The following is a 27,984-nucleotide window of genomic DNA, read 5'->3' on the forward strand; positions in this document are numbered from 1 at the left end:
TCATTTGTGATAAAAGCTGAAACTGGCCCTTTAGTCTGTCTAGTCCCTCCATTCTCATTTGCCCGAGCTTGTTTACTTACATTCTACAGATATAGTGCTTGCTGGTTCAGGCGCATAACCTGATTTATGTGTTTTATGAGGCCTGCATTCTAATGTTTATCAATTTTAGCACACATGATTTTATCTTATAGTCCTCATAGAGAACTAAACAGAAAACCCCTTCAGGTTATAATACTTCAACCAGAAAAACACATGCAGTTGAATCACCCTGAGCAATAAAGATGTGTGCTGTGTCCCCTCTTGTGGACAATATTTGCAACGCAGCTTACTTTAAATAAAACCGAGAAAATAGCATTCAGGGTTTGTTGCAGACTAAAATCTTCCCAAATAAAAGAATGATAAATAAATACAATTAACTATACAACGTTTTATCCAGAGAGATGCATTTCATGCTAAAATATATTAGAAATGTGGACATTAAATATATTGAAGTAATGATATATTGCCCTATAAAAAATACACATAATAAGAAGAATATAAAGTTCAAGAATGGATGCTAGATATGATTCATCACTGTTCACAGTATTTTAGACATCATGACTCCATTATAAACAAGATAGGAACTAAAAAACAGGAATCGTCTTTCGCGGACGCAGAAGGATCTCGAGCATTTTAACGTGACGTACAATTCACGGACCAATTCTCAAAACAAGTCCGACTGTTTTGGATTACGGATAACATACCCAAGTTACCACTTGTCTGCCCTTTTATCAGTATTTATTCATAATTAAAGCAAAATATTTGAAATCCTTGAAAAGGCATCTATATTTCATATAATGGCGTCACGATCACCATCTTCATCCCCAGGCTCAGCGACGGGCTCTGGTACTGATCCAGCCCGGCCTGATACCGGAGAGCCGCTCGGTGGAGGATCCGATTCGGATTCAGATTTTGGATTAGGAAAATTTGATTGTGGTGCAGCGGATACGGCGCTGCGATTAGAAGGAGAAGATCTGGAGAACGAGTTTGAAGCGGCAGCAGATCGGGTCAGAGATCTCGTCCAGACAGCCAGTAGAGAGCAGCTGCTATATCTGTACGCCAGGTATAAACAGGTAAAGTCATCATCATACTTATTTTTGTCCGTATTAACAGTAATCATACTAACTACAGTTGTTGTGATAGTTGATACTACTGTATGTGATAATACAATAAAAGTATATCTTCTTTAAGTGTAAGACATTGCTTATTTTGTTCTTTAATGAAGAGTTGTGTCTGGTATTAATGAATTATGATTGTCATGGTAACGTTAGTTGTTTGTAAACGGTGACAGATGTTGGTGTCTGGTGTTGACCCTGAAGGTCCATAAGGACTTGAAAGAGTGTTTGAAACACTAAACATTGGAAAAGTTAAGCATTGGACAGTTACGCTGATGTTGAACTTATTTATTGTACTTTGTGTGACAGGCCAAAGTTGGAAAGTGCAATACGTCGAAGCCTGGTTTCTTCGATTTTGAGGGTCAGAGAAAATGGTAAGACATCTTTAAATAAGATCTTTAATATATTTACCACCCATGAAACTGGAACTTTTTAATTGGTATAGTAGGCATTTGTCCTAGTGACACTTGCATTAGTAATTGCATGTTATGGCAAGCAAGTTCTGGTGTCAAAACAGCACATAACAAATGTTTTCTTTAGTAGATAGTTTTAATCACACACATCACTTTCAGTGTTTCAGATCAAAATGATTAATCCTATAATGTAATGTAATTTTTAAGGCATGTATTATTTTTCACTTTTATATACCTTCCACTGCCTCAGTTTTATTTACTTGCCAAAGCGTTTTTTTACTCACATTTTGTCCTAAACAAATGTTCATTCTGGATTATTAGCCTGCCCCAAAATGCTTCCTGTTTACAGGTCAGCATGGAAGCAGCTGGGGGACATGAGTGCAGAGCAGGCTATGCAGGAGTATGTGTCTTGTGTACAGGTCCTGGATCCAGATAGCAGCCAGAAGGTAAAATTTAAGCATTTATTCATTTTTTACATTTTATGTTTTAGCCCCTGATGTAGAATAACTAATGTGTACAATACGGTATTTTATAAGGTCCATTTTTCTATTTCACCACATTTAAAGATTTTTATAAAGAGCACTTTTTTGCTAGACCTGTAACTTTAAACCTGGAAAAAGTCTGATTTTAATAATTACATACATGTTGTGTTCTCAGCCAAATATTTTAGTTTATTCATTTTTGCATTTTGTTTATAAGTAGTCATGTAGACATATCCTTATCTATCCTCCTTTTACATGCACTTGTTTGCTGGTATGTTACATTGGTTGTCTTTGCCAGAGTTGGAGGGCGTGCAACCTGTTAACGGTGATATGATATAAAAAAGCATTTATTTTGTCTATTTGCTATTATAGTGTATTACTATTATTATGAAATTTGTTGTTTGTAAATGGCTATAATTTGGGACGCATAACTAAGGTGTTGTAGTATAAAGACATGGCCGGCAGAGGGCAGTCTCTGATGGTGCAGTTATACAGACGAATGTCAAGTGTCCCAATAAACCTAAATTCACCCCATAAATAATATTCTAAAATTCTTTACAGAAATGTTCTCATGCTCATTAAAGACCTGTAGCAGACACCCATTACACAAATGTACAACATTGGTTAAATTAATGGAAATCAGTGGAAATTGTAATACGTACACCTACTACAATGTGATCCACATCTGCTTTAAGTTTGACTCAAATTCTTTGTGATGTCTTCTAGTCCATCTTTCATTTTCGGTAGCTTTTCTCTCCGCCTTCTTGCTTTTGTGTTCTTTCTTATCATTGACACTGCTGCAGGTAACACAATCTGACTGCCATCCAGAATTACACAAAAGAACATAAACAATTTCTCCACCCACAGGATGAACTGATTGTGTTAGTACGTTAAAAGAGAGCAGGCGGCTCCATTACAGCAGAGAGAGCGAGAGCAAGGACAGAAAGAGAGACAATAGCTGGTTCTCGACCCTCTGCAGCTTTTGTTGTTGTGCACCTGATGTGGAGGACCAAAGCGCATAAGCATGAATTGTCTGTTTTTCAGCAAAACTGCATATTCAGCATTTTTCCACTCAAAGCAGTGGTATTTGCTTTCTTGTTAACTCATTAAATTAAACTTGCTGCAGAAAAGAGCTGGCTGTTCTATTCTTCTGCGAGATATTATTGGTCTTTGAATACCCAAGATCCTTTGTGCTCGCTGTCTTTCTCTGTTGCCAAAGGCTGTAATGTTTGCTGATATGCAGAAGATGAGAAAAGGAAGACAGTGAATATAATAGTGTCAGAAATAACAAACTGACAATTCAGCATCCTCTTGCCAGTTTTCTGTCATGTTTGATATGAAGTGAAGGCAGACTGTTCTTGTTCAGCTTATTGTATTATAAACTGTTTGTAAGAGGAGCTGCTGTTGTTTAGTTTAGATGCTCTTTGATTTGTTTATTAATCAGCAAAACACCCCACCGTTTTCTGTGATGTCTTGAACATTGTTTATGGGAATTCTGCGTCGGGAAATTTATTTGATAAATTAAAGCAATAATCCCAATGAAGCTGTGGTTCAGGACAACGCTGTTGTTCTTAATGTATAAATACAATAGTCAATCAGTGATCAATTTTAATGACATATTTTTATATGTAAATTTCAACAGTTTATTATTCTATGTACAGTCGTGGAAAAAATTAAGAGACCATTTAAAAGACCGTTTTGAATTTACCATTTATAGGTATGTGTTTAGGTAAAATTATCATATTTCTGTCAAATTTGAAATGAAAACATTGTTTACATTTGTATTTATTTGGAGAAAATGAAAACTGGAGAAACAGGTCAAAATAACAGAAAAGATGCTCTGTATTTTTTATAACTCAAATACTGCAAAGAAAACTAGCTTTTTTACACATGATTTTTTTTATGTGATAACCTGGATTTTTATCACAGTTTTCATATGTCTTTCACGTTGCTGCTGGATGACTTAGTCTTTAAATTCAACAAGACACCGGACTGGAATGGCTACACTACATCTAGAAATGCTGATTAAATTAAAATTTGGAATTGTCTCTTAATTTTTTTCAGCTGCTGTATATGCCCAGTCTAGACTTGAGCAGAATGTGACCTTTTTGTTTCTCGTTGGTTTCTGATGGACTTGCTTTTATCTCTCTTTATTTGTAGGAGCGAAGGGGAGGTGAGAAACGATCTGGTGGATTCGGTGGGCCGGCAGTCAGCTCTCTATACCAGGAAGAAAAGATCAGGTAACACATCCTGCTTATGAATATGACGTTTTTATTATAATTTCCTTTGATTTCATTTAAAGCAGTGATTACTCTTGCATTATTGGTGCCAATTTCCTGTTCATGGAACACAAGGATACCAGATGCTTTTTCCTTTAACAAGACCAATGAAGCCCTGAATTCACATGGTTTACCTTTTAAATTAACAAACAGTGTTAGTATGCATGCATATAGAGGGTGAGGAGGCCTGAGAGGCGGTGGAGTTTAATTACATTTTTATGATTATGTCGATGATAGGAATGTAAAATGGATAATTCCGTGCATGGATGGATGGAATAAAGAAATATATGGAAGTTTCAATGCAACAGGGGTTCGTTTCCCCGGAGGACACGACTCATTCATTGGGGACAGAAATAAGCAAAGAGGCAATTAACATCCCGTTCCCCATTCTCTCCTCCCATTTGACGGTCGCTGAGCGGCCCATTTCGGGCGTGACCCGATCAGACCGCCACGCCGACTGCTTCACTGCGTTCCAATTTGCAGGTTTGGTGATTGAGAGGCCTCCTGCATATTCAAACCTCTCGTTTGCATTTGATTAAATCTAAATGGCATCCGCAGTGCTTTATTGCCATGTAACTGTAAAACCATCTGATATTTTATCCACGCTTAAGTGTCCTCGAATGGGAAATAACAGGGGATATGCCCTTTGTGTATAGAGAACCTGCCTAAATTGCATTATGCTGGACTGGTTGGTTCATTTTCAAATGTCATATTTGTAACATTCTCTTCTCATCTCTTAATAAGTTGCATTGTGCCATGTGATGCTAAATTTAATGTTAATATTTTGAAGGATACAGTTTTGGGACACAGTTTGCATTTTTGTTTGGTCTGAAAAGTCAGAAAAGGTTGATCAAGCAATGTGGAATGACAGAGTAGCCAGTGACCTTCCCAGCATGCTCAGCGGCAGTGCTGATGCCACATCGTTTATCAGCGAGCCATTAATCTGGTGTAAGCGTGTATGCGTGTGCGCTCAGGTTTAGGAACACAGGCCTGCATCAGTGTGACGAATGAGCAGTTTTATTGATTAGTTGCCCCGGGAGACGGATGATGCCCACATGGCACAGACATACTGGGTCACAGAAAGACCACACACACTTACATACTCATTCTTATTTGCTGGAAAGGTCTGGGTTACTGGACACACACTGCTTTTCGAAAGTTAGGGGTCACTTAGCTGAAATGTGTAGTTTTATAGATGAAAGAAGAAATGTGACAACATATCACTGTCGAGTGTGGTTTAATTTGATTCTAAAATGCCATATAAAAGCTTACAATCACTTTTTTCACAGTAATCAAATGCAGAAACGTTATAAATGTTACATAAATGGTTTCATCCTGCTATATCTACCTTCTTCTATTTAGTTGGTTCTGAAGTTGATAAACTGTCTTTTACAGGCGTATAAAACTATTTATCAACCGTTGATATTTTAAGCCTGTGTTTTTTATATCGCCACAATTCCATACTACACAATTTGGCCACTCCATCCGTTTGTACCACCCAAGCACAGAGGTCCCGTCCGCTGCCAGTCTCATCTGCCCTGCCCCTGTAATGAGAGTGAGGGGCGATCACACAATAGGGTTCCAAATGCAATTAATCTGCCATCCTACATGGGCAAGAGGAGCAGGGGTAAATCTCTTAATGAGATTTCTCCCACCAACTGCATCCCTCATAACCCTTTTCTCTGTCTGCCTCCCGATCTCTCGCTATGCTTTGCCCTGCCTGGCTTGGCCCGAATGCCACAAGGTGATTAGAGAGGAAAATAATTAAAACTGCTGTGGTGTGCGCCGGGCTCATGAGAATGTGCCAAAGAGGTGGAGGGGTGTGTGACCATGAGCCGCCTGCCAGTAATGTGATGTTTGTAGCATGCTGCACCTGTGCACAGCAGCTTTGGCCCTGTTTACACTTGGTATTAACATCCGTCTCGGGCAATTCTGTCTAACTGAGCAGTGCTAAATGCTGGTGTAAATACTTTAGGGTCCAAAATATTTGGAGGCGATCAGAAACGACCCCATTGTAAATGCTGATGGTTATCTTAACAACATAAACAAACATTACTGCGCGTGCGCACTTTTGTGACCCCAAATGAACTTCCGGTACACATTCACAAACAATAGAGTGTCTGTAGTTTATTTCTGATAACAATCAAAAGAAACCGAGAAGAACCGTACTTGGCTAAACTTGTCACTCTATATTTTGAATTTAGACTCCGATACCAAGCTCTACCGCTAGATGTCAATGTACCATACGGTTTGTTTAAATGCGCCCGAACTACAGGAACCATTCAACAAATTGTATATTTAATAAAATGAGCTTACAACAAATATCAACAAATCGTTTATTTAATACAATTATTATACAGTAAAATAGTATTACAAATTAAAATGAACATAAATAAAATGAAATATAAATAGTTATATTATTAGACGCTAGCCAAACACAAACCGGAAGTTAACCTGGGATCAGGCGCACGCGTGTTCGATGAAACGGTCTATAGTTGACCAGATTGTATCTGGTTATTTTGGAGGTATAATAAAAAAAATTCTTTCACACAATAAATGCTGAGAAAATCTAACGGGTTCCAAAAAGAGCAAAAAAACATCATAAATGTTGTCCATTTGACTCATGCATATATTACAAGTCTTGTGAAGCCATTTGATAACGTTGTGAATTACAAATTGGTCACATTCAATTATTTTATGTGGAAAGAGCAGGTCGGATTTTTTGCTATAAATGATTAAAAAAAAACTATTACTTTAAAATAAGAATGTTGGATTCATTTCTTGTTTTTAATACATTTTCTGTGAAGCCTTGGTGTTCTAAACACAAGATGTTTTCTCTTTTGTTTGTTGGACCACAGCGAAGAGGACAAAAACATATTCGATTACTGCAGAGAAAATAACATCGAACACGTCAGCAAAGCAATCAGCTCCAAAAAAGTGGACGTGAACGCAAAGGACGAAGAGGTACTGTCGCTTTAAATAACTGTGTCAAGAGTTTACAGTGTTTTAGTAGGTTTCAAAACACTCATTTCTCTCTCACTCTCCCTGTGTGCAGAGATGTTTTTCCCACACGGATAAAACGCCAAAGGTCACTGGAAGTGCCATCCATCCGTTCATCGCATTTTTATTCATGTTTTATCGTGACCAACTGGCCTGTTTAATGTCTTTCAGCACTGCAATCCTGAAAGTGGGGAACCAGTTGGCTCACCATCAGGTCGGGACAGATGGCAGTCTTTGTCAATCCACCATTGTTTGTCTCGGTGGTGCAGTTCAACACATTAGTCTCTAGAGGGCACTAGTGAATTTTGAAAAGTGGTCCCTTTAAGAACAAGGGGAGAATAAAATACAGGTGGATTGTTTGGAATTTTAATATAGGTCTGTGTTCTTCTTACAGACCCACAAGTAAAGCTTATTTTACCCCTTTGTTAACACCAGAACAGAAATGTCTAAAATTATACTAGCTATTTATTTTAATTATTATCCTGATGGTGAGTTCAGAAACATCTGGTGACATTTTCAAATCCTGTTTCCTCCTCTTTTCTCCATCATTGTGTTTCCAGTTCCCAATTTTTTAAAACATTTGACATAATCAATAATGGATTTGTTCTCGAAGCGTAGTAATAAAGACCAGTTCTTGTGATTTTGAGGGTCCGAACTGTGTACAGCTTGTCGTCCACCATGCACAGCTGTGCCATACGTTCAAGGTCACACCTGTAAAGAATGAGGCATCGCTTCCAACCTAAAGCCCTTCTTGCTCAAAATGGTTCTTTAAGTTGCCGCAGCATTAAGAATTGATGTATGATCTCCGCTCCAAACATAATGCCATTTGATGTTTTCAGCAGAAGCTGTTGCCAGTGGTTTAATTTGGGCTGAGATGAGCTTCATGGCTGCCTTTTGACCTCCTGGGGGTCAGTTTATCTCTGCGGGGGTCAAATACATTACCCTTAACGTACAGTGTATCGGGAAGCGAGTCGGCGAGGACAATAATCTTAATGTTGATGATAATAGATCAGTTATGTAAGGTGGGATAATAATGGATGGTGACCAGAGGTACACGTGGACCTGGGGGGCATCACACAGGTGGCAAGTGTGTACTCAAATATGTTGTTTTTCTGAATTATTGGTTGTATTGTGACAGATGCATACTCCTTATTGTGATTCTGATGTCCCAAATGCCCAGAGGACAACAGGTCTACACACGCCTCCGACACACACGAGCCCCTCCGCCCGAACAAAAGAGGGCTGGATTCATTTGTGAGAATGTCCCAAGAATTTCTTGCTTTCTTTTTCTCTCTCTGTCCGTGCTGGAGCAGCCCCATCAATTACAGGCAATTGAGCCAGCAGCTCTCCACCCTCTTTGGCAAGGACATTGTAAAGCAAGTGGTTTCCTATTCATCCACGCTGGGACCCGTTCAATGTACCGCCCCGCAGTAGAGTCCATGGCTGTCACAGTTAATCCAGAGCTCTTACACACAGACAGGAAGGTGTAATCAGTGGGATTTTCTACATCTTAACTCTTTCTGGGGTTCTTCCGCTGAGACAGAGGGAAATTGTGAAGGGTGTTGGTTTTTCCATATGTTTGCCGAGACATTGTTACATTGACAGAGAGGCTGTATCTAGTGTTTATTTTGTGTTCACGTCTTGTTGAATTATCGCTTTTTAAAGGGGTCATATGGCGCGAACACGTTTTTTCTGTGTCGTTGGTGTGTTATAAGTTGCCCATGCATGTATTAGACACGTAAAATTGCAAAAATAAAAGTGTCGGAACAAAAGATGCATTCTATCTAAAAGCGAATGCTCACCCAGACCTGCCGGAAACACCTCGTGTAACCACACCCCCACAAATCTACGTCAGTTCGTGGTATGATTTGACTAGGACCGCACAAATGTATACGCAAGTAAGGTGGGCGTACCTGTCAGTACAATTGCTTTGGAACCTGATGTTCCACATATGGTAAGAGGCGTTACATTTCCGTCACACACTTGCAGTATTCGACCAAATACTAAGTACTGTTTAACTGGCCAATCATAGCACACCTCGCTTTTCAGAGCGATGAGCTTTGTTAAAAATCTGCGCGTTCCAGAGAGGCGGGGCAAAGAGGAGATACAAACATGCACGGTATGTGGAAAATACAGCGCTTTTGAACCTTAAATCGTGTTTACACATTGCATTACATCTAAAACAAACGATAATATTCTTTTAGCCGTGTCATATGACCCCTTTAAAGGCTTTTTTTTGTTTCAATAGCTGTCCTCATAATGCTAATAATTAATATTTTAAAAGATATTTTGAGGAATGTTGGTAACCAAACAACATCGGGCCCCATTGACTTCCATTGTATGGATACAAATCCAGACATTTCTCAGAATATCTTCTTTTGTGTTCTCAGATGAAATAGTCACATACAGGTTTTGAATGACATCAAGGTAAATAAATGATGACTGAATTTTTATTTTTGGGTGAACTGTCCCTTTAACCTGTTGATAGTTTTTAATGTGCCATGATCACTGAGCTTTTTTGATGGCAATATGATGCAAGTATCAAATGGTAATACCGTAGTATTTTTATTATTATAAAAACTATTTCTGTTATATTTCTTGGAAACGTCTTGTTGGTGATTTTGGAGTTTTAGGGCTGTGAAGTGAAGAATGCTGCGCGTCTTGAGAGGAGAAAAGAAAAATGTTCGCCTCCGTCTTTGATGAAAATTTGACAAACAGCCGCCCCCATCCCCCCCCTAAAAAAGAAAAAACCTTGTGGTGTAAGGCATCATAAATATCAATTTTAACATGCAGCAGTGGAGATCAATATAATTTCGGCCATGGAATACGACTTAAGGAGTTTGCTTCATCTAATTGGCCTTCACTGAAAAATGAACTCTGCAGCCTTGATAGGGACAAGCGGCTTCAGGCCCGGGTGGCAGCCGGAGAGGGGGACGGCATGGGTGATCAAGGGTCTACTCTCTTTTTGTCCCTGGGACCCCATCAATCACTGCTAAAGAGTCTCCCGTCCCACTGCAATTTGTTTCTGTAGCGCCCATGGCCTTTCCCTCCCACAATGGCCTACTCTCTCGCCTGCACGGCGGCCAGAGAAGAACTCATCCTGTCAGCACATCGCTTAATAGTTGGGTCTAAAGGCTCTGAGTTATAAATTGTTGTGCATAATTTATTTTTTCTAGAGGAGAGAAATCTATTGTGAAGTTAACTTTATACAGGTCTGCATAACAAAAGGGAATAAATGAATGTGTTAGAGGTGAAGAGGGATTCATCCATCTAATGGAGTGGACAGTTCAATGGTTTTCGGCTGCAGAGGTCCTTCGCAAATACCTGCTATTATTAAATATTCTGCACACCTCTCGACTTCTGCTCATTCAGACTCTCGGTATCGAAGGCAGACGGAGAGTTTATTTGAATTGGAGTAAGGGATGTTTTGCATTTTTTTGAGCAAAACGTTGGTGTCTTTGAATTCATAGAAGCTGTCCAACGCAGCCAATACTGACAGTGTGGCAACGGGTTGTATTAGTTTTGACAATTTTACTGTTTTTCATTGTTGTGTATTTGTTTCAATTTTATTTATTTTTAAACATTAATATTAGGCTTGTTTAAATTATGAATTATTAGTGCTGTGATATCGATTAATCGTGATGTTCGTGATGTTTACATTATATGTGTGTGTGGCGTGCATATTATTGTATATACAGTATATAAATGTATATACACACACACATACATATGTATATATAACAAGTATTTACATAAATATGTATACATTTCTATTTAAATATAATTAACATGAAGTATAAATATATATATTACAAATTTTTCTTAAATATGAACATGTGTGTTTGTGTATTTATTTATACATTTAAATATACACGCAACACACACTTATATTACATAAACACAAACATTTATTTTGGAATCGATTAATCACGATTCTTCTTTTAATCAAGTTGACAAAAAGGTGTTTTCGCTGCTTGTATTTGTCTTTTTTTTGTTCTTGTTATATAATTAACTTTTGCTAATTGTAATAAGTTTCTATAATAATTATAGATTGCTGTGTTTAAGGGCCGAGCTCTCCTTCACTGGGCGTGTGATCGGGGCCATAAAGACCTGGTGTCCCTGCTCCTGCAGAATAACGCCGATATCAATAGTCAGGTGAGTTTGTGAATACATGCATACAAATAGAAATACACCACTTACACGAAGAAATGTGAATTGTGTGAAATCTACTTGAAACACGTATTTAAAACCAAATGTTGACCAAAAGATTTGTCTGAAAAAACAGTATATTTAAGATTAATTTATGAACCAAATAGTTTTATGATAGTATTTTAGATTGATAATATTTTCTTCACGAATCTTCAGAGAACACTGAAACGCTATGAGGTCTCACTGACCTGTCCTCCATCCCTGAGCTTAGCTGATGCTGTGCTTTAATCATTTAGAGATATTGTATCGGCGTATCTCAATGGGTCGACTGTAAGCAGGTACTGTAGCTGTATTTAAAAAAACACACTACAGGTCATAAAGGGAGATTTGGCTTTGTCTTAAGCTGGCTGAATACTGCATTGGGAAATTAATACGGTAGGGTACAGTTATGCGGTCACTGGCCTGATCTGATTCTCGCTAAGACAAATCAATTGGAAGTAATCAGCCAAATTGTTTGCATTATACAACCCATATAATTGGAACATTTGCAAATGACATTCATTTTTGTGGCTGTGGACCTTTATTGTGTGGGCGTAGAGGAAAAGCTCTGCCTAGACAACAATCGATGTTGTACTATTGTTCTGTTTTAACAGTTACACTAATGTGAAATCCCCAGATGAGCTTTAATAGAGAACGTGGAGTTATGTTATAAGAAATAGACATTTTGTCACCGGGTATGTATGGCATGAACAATCACATATGTTAATGTGCGCATAATAATAGAGCAAAGGTCAGGCATTAATCTGTTGAACGGTACTGTAAAAGTATTTCGATTAATTAAATTGTTAGATTAATTGCCGATAACCATTTTACCAATTTATATTTGATAAATATATCATATATATAAATATTGCCCTTATATATTGTGACCATAAATTAAAACCCACTTATAAAAAAGAATCATGGTTTTACTAAATATGAAACTTAAAGGGAAAGTTCACCCAAAATTGTCAATTCTTTTATCCAAAGAGACTTACAAGTAGGAGAGCATATAAACATTTTGTCAACACGCTAAACAATTTTTTTTAAACAAATTAATTTGCTCACCATCATGACATTTCAAACCTGTATGAGTTTCATTCTTTTGCAGAAAACAACAAAAGATATTTTGAAGAATATTGCTATCAGAAAACAGTCAGTCCCCATTGACTTGCATTGGTTTTGTGTCCATACAATAGAAGTGAATGGGGACCAATGGTTTTCGGTTACCAACATTCTTCAAAATATCTTCTTTTGTGTTCTGCAGGAGATAGAAAGTTTATATAGACATACAGGTTTGAATTGACAAGAGGATGAGTAAATGATGACACAATTTTCATTTTTGGGGTTACTATAGTTAAACCATGGTAGCCACAGATTAACTGTGGATTTTCATAAGGGCCAAGCATTGGGTGTCCATAAATGACAGGAAAAGGATTGTCTAAACATTTGCATTCTCATTCCTAAAATCCAAAAGAAATACATAAATAATACCATGCATGTATTCTTCACTGAGGAGGCAATCCTAGAGTGCCTTGCAGTGAGCTCAGGTAAACATTTTGACAAAGTAAGATAAATGTTGACTAAATAATAATCATGTATTAATTTAAAACAAGTCTAAAACTCACTACAGATAAGAAAAGCATTTGGGATTTTAACAACGCTACAGCCACACATGATCTACAGATGTCCTTCAGTGTTGCCTATGTTGTGTTACAGTACTGACCAGCAGAAGGTGAATATTAAGCCAGTTGGACTACACGAGTAGAATTATCGAGGACAGATTTATTAAGTAACGTTCAGGTGGCATTGGAGAAAATATGGCTGTGTTAAATCATGCTACAGCTCCTGCCAAAATTATTATCCTATGTTAATACTTCCAGGAAGTGTGATTTGATAGCAATATAAAACTTAGTAGCCACTCATTACTGTAGGTCCAAGAGCCTGCGTTTGAAAGTACGTGGTTGGACATCGAAAACTCAAATAATTCTTTGTTAACATGAATTTAAAAGGGTCGTGATAAAATGATTAAATAAAAGTATCACAATGTCCTGGGTGTAACAGTGAGTACAGTGTTTCTCCATGTACCCTGAGAGCTGACGTTAGCTTAGTTTAATAAAAAAGATAAAAGTGCATTATATTTTTAATTTGTTGATTAAAAGGGGGGAGGAAGAACAAGCGCTATTATGTTTTCAATGAAAATTGTATCGAAATTAATCAGCTGATGGTGGTGAAATATGGCGGTCTGAATTTTGTGGCGTTCCAGTGTAATCCTGGATCAAGGAGAACCACAATGGGAGACAAAAAGCCCCTCTTGTTCTCTCCGATTAGCTCATATGCCACCTGGACGACATCGCAGTGACAACGTATACATTCGTTCTGCATAATAGAAAGGAACTGGGACAGTTTTGGGGGGGTTTGTCTTTCAAGCTCACCACACAGAACTACAATATACAAAGTAATTCATGTGTGGTGATACAGTAACACACGTGCTGATGAAGTCTGTTTAATACTCAGACAATTACAGTAAAAGCAATGAAAATGTTACGGTCTGTCTGTCCATGACTTCAAATCTCTTGTACATTTTAGCGAGAACAACACAATCAACTATAAAACTCACTTTGTGTGTGTGCGTGTGTGTGCGTGTGTGTGTGTGTGTGTGTGTGTGTGTCTGTACCTGTTATAGTGTGTATGTTAAACTGTGTTTTTTGGTGGATTTATTTACATTTTTATAACCACATTTACCATGGTTGTAGCAAAACCATGGTTAATTTGTGGTTACTGTGGTTAAACCATGGTACATTTTTTAAGTGGTGCCTTGTAGCATATACTGTAGCTCTATTAAGTTTAGGACTTTTTCTCTGTATTCTCTCTCTCTCTCTCTGCGTTTCTTATGAAAACAACATGAGGCAGCAGCAGTGTAGAGGGTGAATCTCCGAGCCGCCGTCTTTAATTAATCCACTCCCTTCCTGCACGGCTGCACTGGCCACACGCTCTCAGTCCATCAGATTGAAATTCATAACTTAATTGAGGTCAGAGCCTGGAGCCGAGAGAACAAAAGGGCCTGGCGAGGACCAGGTAGATCAATAGTGATAAATATCTGCTCGGGCTACTAGTAGTTCATGGTGTGGGACACAAGAAGAAGGCTGTTTGGTTACATGTTATTTAGGGGTGTTGTGAAAAGGGAGAGAGACTTTTTTGCATTTGTGTTTTTGCACTGTAGGTTAATTGTAAGGATTTTGGTGAACACATTCACAAGCTTTTTAATGTGACTTTTTGGGGAAAACAAAAGTAAAAGTTTCAGTGCGCTTCACTGTATCAACATTTTTTTAAATATATTATAGAAAAAAAGCCACATTGATTAAGTAAATTACATTTTTGTGTACTGTCCATGTGTACTAATGTTTTTAATTGGAAAGTTCAAGACTGAAATAATGGATTAATTGCAACGTGGAATACCTAATTTATATTAAATGGTCCAAAAAAGCTTCTTAACACAATAGCAGGACAGACAATTGCTTTTAACTTTAATGCTTTCGACATTTTTTGCAACAACTAAAGGGTATCTTTACTGGTCCAGCATGACAATACTCCTGTGCGCAAAGCAGGAGATGTACTGGTTCGCGCAAAGCCCAAACCTGAACCCCCTGATCTTTGGGATGGATTGCAACGCAGATTGTTCCCAACACCCAACATCAGTGCCTGACCTCACTGATGCTCTTGTGTCAGAATGGGAGTCCACACTTTTAGTCACATAGTCTACATCTGTAGTTGACTTGAAAACCATGTAATTTTTCCTAGTGATGCCACAATATTCTCATTGTCTAAAATGTCTTACCTATTATGTAGTTGTAGAACTTGGTCTGTTTGAAAATATAATAAACTGAGACTTATAGCACCTGCAGAGAATGCAAAATACTGCTATATGCTCTTAATCCCAGCAGCTGTTTAAAATTCCTCGTTGAGAGCATTCTTACACATCCCGGGGCCTTCGGTTTCTGCCACAGGCCACTATAACAAATGGCTCCATCCGCCACGTCATAACAAATACCAGAGGCAATCTGTCATAAGATTGGCGAGGAGAGGCGTCCAATCGCAGGCTGCATGAGAATGGTGTTAACCTGCGATGGGAGTGTTCGAGGCCGGGCGAGGTGACGCACCTGAGGGTCACGCGGTTACAGCTCATTTACAAGAGTTTGGATTTTGATTTGAGTTTTGCTGATTCAAACTCTAAACGCAATAATTGCAGGTATAACATCTAAATCAACTCCTAAAGTTGAAGTAAAGATCATATCTGGGAAAGATATTTCAGATATCTGCTTGGTAGATCATGCTTGATGAAGGAACACATCACATTGAGAATTCTCATTCATTTTTGTGGGTAGTAATTTGTGAACCAATTTCATTGAGCCAGTTTCGAGACATTGCTCAGGAGTGCCAACCCTGTTTGGCTTTTGTAGGTTTCACTGAAGAAAACTCATTTTTAGTTTCATTCTGCTGTGTGCGCTTTAATAGCGTTTAATCAATTGCATCAAAGGTTTTTTATGGTTCCAACAGGTTACCCACCGTTACAGTTTAACCCTTTGATGTACATAGATTAGCGCTTTGGCCTACTACTACAATGTAGCAACGACGACACCATATTGGGGAGGGCAAGTCTGATCTATAAACACATATAAGTAAACTGAGAGCTGCAGTATTTAAATAAAAACTGAATAATGTTTAACTTTCTGAATCAATTTCAATTATGCATGAAATTTATGCATAAATTTCCCAATTGACCCTTCGCAAAGCCCGCCCCTTTTTGCTATGTCCGACATCAGCCAAAGCGCTCCCACTGCACTATATATTTGTTATGAAATAATCATTTCTGGGGGGAAAATGACGTGTACTTTCAGCCAAAAGCAATAAGAATTTTTAATAAGCACAAAAGTTTTCAGTGATGACAGTTGGTTGGGCGATGCCTACAGTGAAACGATGACATCGGGGGGCGGGGCATATCAGTTTGCTAGATGGCCATCTGCCAGAACATTAAAAACAATTATATCAGTGCTCTAGACTGCGACCAAAACACATTTTGTGACCAGTTTTCAAGACAGCATGATTTTTTCCACAAGTACTCGCACATGTACGACCTGCAAATTTGGAATTTCTTCCGGTTGTTATTTCATGCGGAAAGACGAGTAGATCGTGAGCCCACCAGTGCTGTGTGTGTGTTATTAGTCAACTGCGCAGGTCACGCGGCACTGATGTTTCCCTCTGCCATTGCAGACGCGCACAGTTCAGGTCGTCATTGACAAGTTTACACACACACAACGTGAGCGCATTAATACGATTCACTGTTTGCGTTCACTTTCTACGTCCGTCTCACGCACACACGCGTCGCGCAGCTTTCAAATCATACTCGACTGCGGATAAGCATGAATGGACGAGCTCGACACATGCGCAGAATGTCATACTGTGGACTTGGCTCTCAACAGTTGTCTTAGGGATGTGCTGTACGCATACGCGGACGGGATGTGCGGACGACCGCGGACCTGATGATGAAAATTGCATCATGCAGGGGAATCACGATGCCGGCCCAACATCGTGATGGCTGTCAGCCATCGGCGATGGACGATGTCATCGTCTATCGGCCCAACCCTAGATGACAGTTACATTGTATTCACTGCAGCGATATTATCACAATATCTATTTAAATGTTTTTTTTTAAGGAGTCATATGACACGGCTAAAACTAATATTATCGTTTGTTTTAAATATAATGCAGTGTGTGTATACACGATTTAAGGTTCAAAAGCGCTGTATTTTCCACATACCTTGCATGTTTGTATCTCCTCTTTGCCCCGCCTCTCTGAAACTTGCGGATTTTTAACAAAGCTCATCGCTCTGAAAAGCGAGGTGTGCTATGATTGGCCAGTTAAACAGTGTGTAGTGATTGGTCGAATACTGCAAGCGTGTGACGGAAATGTGACGCCTCTTACCATATTTGGAACATCAGGTTCCAAAGCAATTGTACTGACAGGTATGCCCACCTTACTTGCGTATACTATATTTGGGCGGTCCTAGTCAAATCATACCACGAACTGATGTAGATTTGTGGGGGTGTGGTTACACGAGGCATTTCAGGCAGGTCTGGGTGAGCATTCGCTTTTAGATAGAATGCATCTTTTGTTCCGACACTTTAATTTTTGCAATTTTAGGTGTTTAATACATGCATGGGCAACTTATATCAGACACAGTAAAACACGTATTCGTGCCACATGACCCCTTTAATGAACATGTAATGCTATCAGTCAAATTCTTCTTTAATTTAGTTTATTATGTATTTTTGTTTGTTTATTTTCTACTTTTTTGGCCAACATATCACACTTGAAATTTGAGGGTAGTGATTAGAGAGTTTGGAACCATTGTGGCTCTTAAGGCAAAACTTTAAACGGGTGCTGAAATATTTACTGTATCATGAGATGTGTAGAATTCACACTGTATCAATAGTCATAGTTTTTAATATCACAGTTATTGTTAATACCTGTATATCGTGGCACCCCTTGGAGACAGCAACAGTAATTTATCAAACAATAACAGAATGATGGTCATCAAGAATGTGTAAAAAAAAAAGCTAAACTAAAATCAAACTCGCTGTATGCCAAATCACAGTAAATTGTGTAGGCAGTTCTGTTCGCCCCATTACCTGATTCATGTACTTCCTTTAATGCTAATTGATAAAACACGCAGTACGCACGTGTAAGCCCACAACACACAATTCATTCTTGACGAATTCCCCCAATAGCATCTTATTCCGGTCGCAGGCAGCAAGACTCCTCTGATGAAAAGCCTCTCCAGAACCATCTGTTTCTACCTCTTCCTCTCGCCTCGCCACAATACGTACACTCAACAGTTTTCTTCCTGTTTTCAAACCATCCACATAAATTGTGAGGGACATTAAAGCTGTCCACAGCTGTGTGCCGAGAAAGAGAGAGAGAGATTGAACGTATTTCCCAGCAGGGGCAGAACTTACCCTGTGGTTTATTAGTTTTCCCCCCACGGCGATTTAGCTGTGCCTGCAACATTGATTTTCATATTAGAGCGGTTTATGCATTTATTTATTTTATGTATTTCTTTTTGAACTCCTCTGATGCTCCTGGACTTGCCCGTGGTAATTCTCTGCCACTCGCGGCCCATGCGAAATTGCTTAATGGATCCTAAGACGTCCCTTGGGACGGACACTGGGACACAGAAGGATGGGAGTGGGGGGTGAATTCCACGAACGTGTTTTTGTTTTCATTTGCTCTTCTTAAATGCTGAGTTCACTGTCAATGGGACAAGAGAGTGACTAATTCAGCAAGAACAAAAACCAAATCGGAACAAAGCTTTAATATGCTTGTCGGAGGTGTAAGTGCTGGTTATGCGTCTGTTTAACATATATGTGCTGTTGTGCATTAGAATGCCGCTCGGCTTCAAGGATTGACTGTAAAAGAAAAAAAAATCAATCCGTCGTGCTGGAACTAATCAATCTCTCTCTGAATATTACGGCCAACTTAAACAGCCCGTCCCCCTGTAAGTGTTTCCTTGGAAACAATGTCTATATCTCTTCCTGTAGCTATATCTCACTTCGTTTCTGTTTTTAGAAACACAAATGTAGGTTTGTGTGATTAGACATCTGTTTGCAACAAGTTGGCTTTGTAAAGTAGTTTACAAACTCAGAAGTTTAGGAAAGCCGTCATATAAAACGTCAATAGAGGCACCCAATCTTAACTGTAAGTTATTACTAATATTGTGTATACTTGTGTATTTATCCAACACAATTTCATGACAATTTTTTATAATTTGTGACTATTACAAGGTTGCTAACTATGCAATCTCATTTGTAGCACAATTTGCTTTCGCCCAAGTACTTATTAGGTTTAGGGGTGGGACTTCATTTTTGTTTTATTCTAGTGAGCATACTGTACGCTTTTGAAGGATTCATATGTATTCATACCAAATTACCAAATCTCGTGTTTAGAGATGTCCGGATAAAAAAGTGAAGGATACAGTTTGACCCGAGCTTAAGTGAGGGTTTTGAGTTTCTCAAGGGCATTTTGGGATTGAGTGATACGCACAGTCAGGCCTCGCACACCTTCACACACACAGAATGTCTGGCGAGGTTAACACACTTCACACAGAGGTGAAACAGATTCAATTAGGAGCGGCTCACCCTTCTGATCCTTTTAACACGGCTCTCCCAACACGAGAGTACCCTTGTGTGCACACGCATACGGGTTGGTCCTGCAGTGCAGTGCATTTCCACATTCTCATTCTATATGGCTTAATATAATAACAAATAAATACAAAAATAATGTCACAAATTATTGCTTCAATCTAATAAGGAATGATAGTGAAGAATAACTTTTACTTAAAGGCGTATTTCACCTCAAAACGAACATTGCGTCATCATTTACTCGCCCTCTTGACAATTTAAACCTGTGTGACTTTCATTCTTCTGCAAAACACAAAAGAAGCTATTTTGAAGAATGTTGGTAGCCAAAAACCGTTGGTCCCCATTCACTTATATCGTATGGACACAAAACCAATGCAAGTCAGTGGGGACCAACGTTTTTCTGTTGCCAACATTCTTCAAAATATATTATTTTGGATTTTGCAGTAGAAAGAAAGCCATACATGTTTGAAATGACAAGAGGGGGGGGGTAGATGATGATAGAATTTTAATTTTGGAGTGAACTACTCCTTTAAGCATAGGCCTATTCATCATTTAAAAGTATATAAGGTGCTGCATAACATTTTTATCATCCGTGAGTATTTCGTCTGTGCAACTAAAATATCTTTAAAGTATAAAACTTTTTTAAAAAGCGTTGCATTGTAAATAAGAAGCTAATATTGATCAATGTTGCTTCTAGGTGTTGTGATCATGCATTCCAGCCCAAGAAGTGCTGCATTTTCTCTCTGCTCTGATTAATGGCACCTGCTCATCATAAGCGTATCTGCATATGAATAGCGTTTGGTTCTATCAATTCACTCCTCTGTCTGTCCCCCCTCTCTTTTTTCCACTCCTGTCTACTGCCAGGGTCATTAAAAGACTCTTTGCCCCCTGCATACAGTGATCATAAATCATAATTGCATGTGCATTTTTTTCCCCCTCAGTTGTTTAATGTTTCTGTCTGGGACAGTATAAGAGAGAGAGAGAGGGTGTTCCTGGGCGAGATTTAATCGCACTAGAAAACAGCGTTAAGGGATAAAGCTGTGACACTGGCGCTCGGCACACCTACCATATGCCGCAGAGAGCTGTCGGGCTGTGCTGGTATGAAAACATGAAAGCTTTTAGTGACCCGGTGGGCAGCGTATATATGCCAGCCCCCATTGAACCAGCAGCAATGTACACAGATGGTGAATCCAGCCAGTCTCTCGCATTAATTCTGCAGAACCACACTTTTGTCTGTTCACCTCAGAGAGACTCACTTTTTCTTAAATCTTCACACTTTCTCGTCCTGTACTTTTTCCCTACTTTACTATTTCTCTTTACCCTGCTACATTGTCCTTATTTTAATACGTCTCTTCTTTTATTTTTTCCCTTTTGTTTTGTCCTTGTGTGGCGTTAATACCCTACAAACGCTAAGAAAGAGAAGTTGCATCTGTATTGGATTTAGTTGACTAGAGCGTCTCTAGACAAATGTGGAATTTAGTTTGATGCTGGTCTTGATATAAACAAGGTTGGAAGTAAAATATTTTACTAGTCACTAAATTAGTCAAAATAAATATAGCGAAACTTGATGTGCGGGGTGAAACAAAAATGTAGCTTTAAGGAACGGTTTATCTCAAAATATAAATTCTCTCATGATTTACTCACCCTCATGGCATCCCAGATGTTTGACTTTCTTTCCTCGGTTAAACACAAACAAATAATTTCATATTAAAATGTTGTCATTTTAGCTTCTTATACGAGATTCAGTATGTTAAATCTTCAAAAAGCATATACATCTGTCATCGATATCATTCAAATGGTGGGTTGCTAAATCGTCGCCCTTGGAATTACTGTATAAGAATCAATATGACATTTTTGTCAAAATTTTGTTATTCACATATTATTTTTCTGTGACGACTTATTTACATTTTGTGATGTTTACTTTTTTACTTTATGTTGTGTACGTTTTGGGACTTATTTTTAGAAAAAACAGTTCTATCCAGAAAGTCAAATAGAATTCACATTTTGAATCTCAGAACTGCTCAGAACGCAGATAGAACTTTATCATTCCAAGGTGATGAAATGTAATTATGAAAAGAAAAAATAGGTGTGTACGTGTGTGAAAAAACATATTTTCGTATTACGTAGCAAAATGCAAACCAATGTAGATTAGCACTCATTTAAAATACAGTGAAACGTCCATTGGTTCTTGCTTATATGACAACTAGTCGTATACATCTGGAATCGCATGAGGGTGATTCAATTATAAGAGAGTTGTAATTTTTGGATTAACTACTCTTTACATTATTTATTCTTTTAAAATTGTCAAGGTACTATAGTTAAAATGTTGGAAAGCTTGACTGTGGATGCAAATGAAAGGTTTCATGGTAGGGTCTGTTAAATATTTATCCAGGTTTCTGTCTTTCAATCTCTAGAGAAAGATGTGAGCTTGGTTTCTGGATGTATTGTGATGTTCCAGATATATTGAGATGTTTGCAGCTGAATCCTGCTGGTCTTTCCCTCTCTGTAATTCCTGATTAGGATGGAATGAATGCACGGTTGGGAAAAAGTGCAGTGCTGGCTTCTTACCTGCCTTTCCACTTCTCCCTTCAAAACCAAGTGGAGGACAATCCAATTTATCCCTGATTCTACCAGACCGCACAAGAAACATTAGTCTGTGACCCCCTCACACACACACACACACACACACACAAACATATAAGCACCCACTCACATACATACATACATGAAAACACAATCACACACAGAGCTGTCATGTTTGGATGCTAAATGCTCAGTTTGATTATGATATATGTCCTTTTATTTAAGTCAGATATCCCCATCCAAATGACTAATTTTACATCCATGGTAAGCTAAAAAGCTATCTTTAGTATATATATCAGTCAAAACTTTGGACTTTTTAATGGATCGGCTGGACCGGATAGTGAAGGAAAAGCAGACAGTCATACAGTAGATAACCATAAGTACCCAGCATGCATTTCTTCAATATTGTTTAAAAAGCATCCCAAAACACACCTTTTTTATATTTTTAATTATTATACATCATTTGTATTTTTGCATGATTTTGACTTTCTGTAAAATGTTGAAAACAGTAAAGAATGAGTAGGTGTGTCCAAACCTTTGAATGGTAGTAAATGACTTTATCTACAGTATGTCTACAGTATCCCTGAACAGTCTCGAGCATTCACGAGCTGTGATCCAGAGTATATGGCTAGTGTAGATGTCGCTGGCGCACAAGATTAGTGAAAGGAGATTATGTTTAGTAAAGCCCTCACTCTTTAATTACGGCTGTATGTATTTATGTGCATCCCCATCCCCTGTGTCGAGCATTCTCATAAACATCTGCCACTCTATTATTCCATTGAGAGAGAGAGAGTGAGAGAAGCTCGCTGAAATGCATTTTTTTATTTTGTTTTATGTGAGTCATAACAATAAATACTCCTATTATTGGATTGCTGTTTAGTATTAAGCCATATATTTCCTATAGGATGGAATAGCAATGATTCCCCTACAAAAGCGTGCGGTGGCATCTACACTTTCCTTCAAAATACCATAGATGCTGCAGGAAAGATGCAAGAAACTTTTCGAATGAGCAACTAGTGAATTTGAGTTGTCTTGTACTGTATATATAATCATTTTGCATCACAAGTCATGTTCAGTGATAAATAATGTACTAAACCCAATGTGGTACATTATGATCTGAGTAACCTGGCCTTTATCATGTTGTGGTAGAGGTAACTGTATCATTAAGGGAGAGCAGAGAGACTGCATCAGTATTCCATTCGTCTAGTGGGATTTTAACTGGCTAATCCAATCAGAGAGCCCCTGGACCCACGCTCTCGCCTCTCGGTGAACAATAGCATCTGACTCCAGGATGGTTTGAGAGCCCTGGCTCTGGTGCGAGGATATTTGTTTTGTAACAATACCATCTGTAGCAGTACAGGACCCGATGAAACATCGCTCTGGTGTAAAAGAAGATTTTTTAAAATTAAGAGACTATTGAACTAAAAGTGGTAGCATCGCTTACAGTAGAGATGAGGTTAAAGTTAAATTCTGTGATCATTTTCTCACCCTCATGTCATTTCAAACCTGACTTTCTTTCTTCAGCTGAACACAAAAGAAGATATTTAGAAGAATGTTGTTAACTGGCACCCATTCACTTGCATTGGTTTTGTGTCCATACAATAGAAGTGAATGGGTGCCGGCGCTGTTCGGTTATCAACATTCTTCAAGATATCTTCTTTTGTGTTCTGTGGAAGAAAAAAAATTCATACACGTTTGAAATGACAAGAGGGTGAGTAAATGATGACAGAATTTTCATTTTTGTGTGAACTATCATATAAGCAAGAGGCCATATGGTTACTACACTGTCACAGAAATTCATGATTCTAGGGAACAATGCATTTTAATATGCAGGAATTCTCAAAAATGATGTTATTTATAGCTGTTTCACCTGGACAGGTATTTTGCACTTCGCGTGTTTAGGGTAAATGCAAATGATGATGGTGTGTCATAAAACCCCCATTGTACAATATGGGTAAAACTTCACATAATCTTCTGGTTATCTCCACCGACCACCAAGCCAAAAAACAATAATGCCGTTTGTCATCATTATTAGGGTGAAAAGCCACAGTAAAGTGGCAATTAAAATATAATTTACCTTGACGCCACTTGCCGTCCGCAGAACCATCCTGACCCCTCACATTCACACAGACTATAGCATTCCTCTGGATTTATATCCACACGCGCACAGGATATTAAATCCTTGTCCTAAATAAAGCTTTCTCTGGATCACACCTCAACTACACACATACACACAAACTGTGTTGCGATTTGTTACCGGCACCGCAGGCAGATTGCCCTTTTGTACAAGCATCTATTGTTGGGTGATGCTCCCGGCCCCCGTGGCTAATGCATCAGACATGGTCCCTATAGGACGCAATGAATAGCTCATCCCAGACCTACAGCACACATAGCACGATGGCCTTATAACCTTGTTGAGCACGCAGGTCAAACACTTCTTAGCTTGTATTAAACCGCTGTATAGTTCCACCCTAGCGAACACTTCTTGGTCTTCTGATCCTGGTTACTTGTTCAAAAGTCTGTTTTGGAGGTTAAAGGATCTGATTGTTTGTCTGGCGGGAAATCAATATTTAATCTGTCCTCCAAATCCCCTTAAAGCTGAAATCACCTGTTGTTTTTTTGGGTTAGAAAGGTGATTGTATGGCTGTAACAAGCAGGGGTTATACTTGAACACACTTGTTTGTTTTATGGTTGGTTTGGTGTAATGGATAGAGAAATTTTGAGGATTGCAACAAAATCTTATGTAACTATTTTATGCTTTAGTAATTTGCGGACGTTGTATTCGTATGTCCTTCTCGATTGTGTTTAGAAGTGTTTTGATGTTTGCTTTTTTCTAAATATTTGTATTGTTTTATTATTTTTTATTTGTATGATTCACATTGTACGAATTCAAAAAATGTCTGTTCTCTGTTTGAGACTTTAGGAAATGTGTGACCGTACCAAATCTTTAATGTTTTATTTCTTGGTCTTTTTTTATTTTTATGAATTTGTTACTCAGAATGTCTCCATTTATCTTTTACAGGATGACGAAGGGCAGACTGCACTACACTATGGTAGGAACAGTACATTACTACACGTCTATCCTATCTTTGTTCTTTAAACTCTCTCGTAATCATTAACATACATTTTTTCCTGAATTTCCTATTTATAGGTATGTGTTTGGGCAAAACGATCATTTTTGTTTAATTCTGTGAACTAACAATATTTCTCCCAAATTTCAAATAAAAATATTGTTTGTATTTGCATTTATTTGCACGAATACTGGAGAAACAGGTCAAAATAACAGCAAAGATGCTCTGTATTTTTTCAGACCTCAAATACTGCAAAGAAAACAAGTTCATATTCACTTTTAAGCAATAACAGTAATATTTGAAAATAATATAAAGAAAAAGGTTTTTTTGTGATAACCTCGATTTTATCATAATTTTTATGTCTTGTCATGCTGTCAGTCTTTCACGTTGCTGTTGGATGCTGTTTGATTTAGTTGAAAGTCGACAGACGCTGGACTAGAATGGCCATAATACACCATGCTGATTAAATAAAAATGTGTAATGGTCTCTTAATTTTTTCTGCGGCTGTACATTATTAGATGTTTAATAGATAACAAGTCCAACAATAATGTGTATTGTTTCATCTTCTCTCTGTCACGCCTCTTCATTTTTATGTCTTATTACAAGAGAAATGTACGTACATGTGCACAAACGCTCGTGCATTTGTCCACCTCACATGTGTTTGTGTGGATATGTGTAATGTTGCGTGTGGTAAATAGGACCTGTAATCACCGGTCGTCCCTGAGGAAATCAACAATGTTACTCTGTCATGTGACCCTACACATGGGTGGCCCTCGCTTTGTGTGTGTATGTTTACCATCTGGCTGGCAGCATGGCCACCAAAACACAAGTACCCTTTGGGGGTGGCAAAAAGATGATGGGGATGGAGTATAAAAAATGACTAATAAACATAAGCGATGAACTCGGTAGATGAATAGCAGAGAATGAAAATTCATTTCCACCTCTCCCTGTGCAGGTCCATACAGCTGACACATGATTAATAGAGGGGTTTACTGCACGCTGTAAATTGTTCTTCCTCTCTATGGCTCCCCAGAGACTCTAGGGGCTTTACGGCCCAAGGACCCGCCACGTGCCGAAAAGAAAATACAGTAACAAAAAATGGACTAGAGAAAAAAGACAGAATGTTATATTTTTGGCTTCCTATTTAAAGGCAGCTCACTATGTTTAGTAAAAAGCATGACTCCCTTACAACTACAAATTTACAAAAAAATTGAAAGTAAAATCTAACACCTCTGTACGACAAGATGCAAAGACAAGCATCACAAGAAATTAAGTTCTTGTCATTCTTTCCCTCTCTTTTTTTCCTCATTTTTGTTGCTTAGGGATCTTGGGTTGCATACACTCATGTCGCTTCTGCTGAGATCAGCCGCCCACTTAAGACTAGAAATCGGATGAGCCTTTTTCCCTCCTTTTTAAAGGAGGCAGTAGTTGACACGACGTGAAAAAGCACTCAGCTCAGAGGAACGTCCCTGCATCAGCCTGGCCGGCAACACTAACAGGGTTACTGAAGCCCCGCCCCTCCCGGCCCCGCTTCCTCCTAATGGCCCGCAAACTGCCAATGGGGCACAAATGCAAACATGTTGCAGGTGCAACGCTGCATCGCTCAGACTGCAGATTCGCTCTTCATACGTACTCCAACAATTACTTTAAGTGTAGGGTAAAAAAGAAACAGGCAACTAGGTGTCATGGGGAGTCACATAATGGCTGAATGTTCCGTGAAAAATACAACAGTGCATGCGAATTTCATTTAAACTACAGGCCGAAGGTTGCGAGGAGTTGAAATCTTTAAAGGGATAGTTCACCCAAAAATAAAAATTCTGTTGTCATTTATTCACCTTTATGGTGTTAAAATCTTGTATGACTGTGGAGCACAAAAGAAGATCTTTCGAGAAATGTCTGGAAGTCAACGGGCGCCAATGTTGTTTGGTTACCAGCGTTCTTCAAAATATCTTCTTTTGTGTTCTGCAGAAAAAAGAAAGTCATACAGGTTTGAAATGACATGATGTTGAGTGAATGATAAAATAATTTTTGGGTGAACTATCCCTTTAACTTAAGCTTTACTGTTTCACACCACGGTATATATATCTGCGTGGATTGTGTACAAGTACACTATACAGCCCCAGTAATAACTTTCTGTATACTAATAATATCTTTCTGTCTCCCTCTAAAGCCTCCGCTTGCGAGTTTGCAGAAATCGTCGAGTTACTCCTGAAAGCCGGAGCTGACCCATCCATTAAAGATCTAGAAGGCTCTCTTCCAGAGGAGGTGACAGAGTGCAGCGCCATCTCTTCTCTTCTCCGTCAGTACACGGCTCCTAAAGGCTAAATCTCGCTCGCTCAGTCCCCCACAATCAAACCCCATCCAGTTACTCTCATACAAACTGAGCTCCTCATCCAGATGGTACATGTGTACCGTCAAACCAACACTAGCTATCCGCACACAGTCTAGAGCTATTGCTATGATTCTCCATTTGGATGTGGACCACAGATATTGTACATTCATAATGTTAAGTTGAAAAAACCTGTCCTCGCTCATCCCAGAATGGTACATTCCAATGAATGTGTTATTGCTATTACAATTAAAGAAATGGAATCTTAAAATGGCTCCTCTTTGTT

General features: G+C 38.6%; 1 protein-coding gene across 3 annotated transcripts; it reads left to right on the plus strand.

Annotated features, from left to right (window-relative positions):
* The first annotated feature begins 670 nt into the window (after positions 1-670).
* Positions 671-27,967, plus strand: acbd6 (acyl-CoA binding domain containing 6). Of its 3 annotated transcripts, XM_057357492.1 has the most exons (8): positions 673-1,112; positions 1,464-1,528; positions 1,917-2,013; positions 4,210-4,289; positions 7,187-7,292; positions 11,394-11,483; positions 25,321-25,351; positions 27,540-27,967. In XM_057357492.1, exons 1-8 carry the CDS (start codon positions 837-839, stop codon positions 27,692-27,694), a joined length of 900 nt encoding a protein of 299 aa, XP_057213475.1. In that variant the 5' UTR covers positions 673-836; the 3' UTR covers positions 27,695-27,967. The 3 variants fall into 3 exon arrangements, with proteins under 3 accessions (XP_057213477.1, XP_057213476.1, XP_057213475.1); XM_057357494.1 differs by lacking the exons at positions 11,394-11,483; positions 25,321-25,351; positions 27,540-27,967 and adding exons at positions 7,384-7,416; positions 7,500-11,143 and having other exon boundaries at positions 671-1,112; XM_057357493.1 differs by lacking the exons at positions 11,394-11,483; positions 25,321-25,351; positions 27,540-27,967 and adding an exon at positions 7,384-11,143 and having other exon boundaries at positions 671-1,112.
* The last annotated feature ends 17 nt before the right edge of the window (positions 27,968-27,984 follow it).

The sequence above is a fragment of the Triplophysa rosa genome, linkage group LG17, assembly GCF_024868665.1.
Source record: "Triplophysa rosa linkage group LG17, Trosa_1v2, whole genome shotgun sequence".
NCBI lineage: Eukaryota > Metazoa > Chordata > Actinopteri > Cypriniformes > Nemacheilidae > Triplophysa > Triplophysa rosa.

Coding starts and splice junctions, on each gene's coding strand:
- acbd6 (XM_057357492.1), top strand. CDS start 837: ATGGCGTCACGATCACCATCTTCATCCCCAGGCTCAGCGACGGGCTCT. Junction 4,290..7,186: donor TACCAGGAAGAAAAGATCAG/GTAACACATCCT, acceptor GTTGGACCACAG/CGAAGAGGACAAAAACATAT. Junction 11,484..25,320: donor ACGCCGATATCAATAGTCAG/GTGAGTTTGTGA, acceptor TATCTTTTACAG/GATGACGAAGGGCAGACTGC.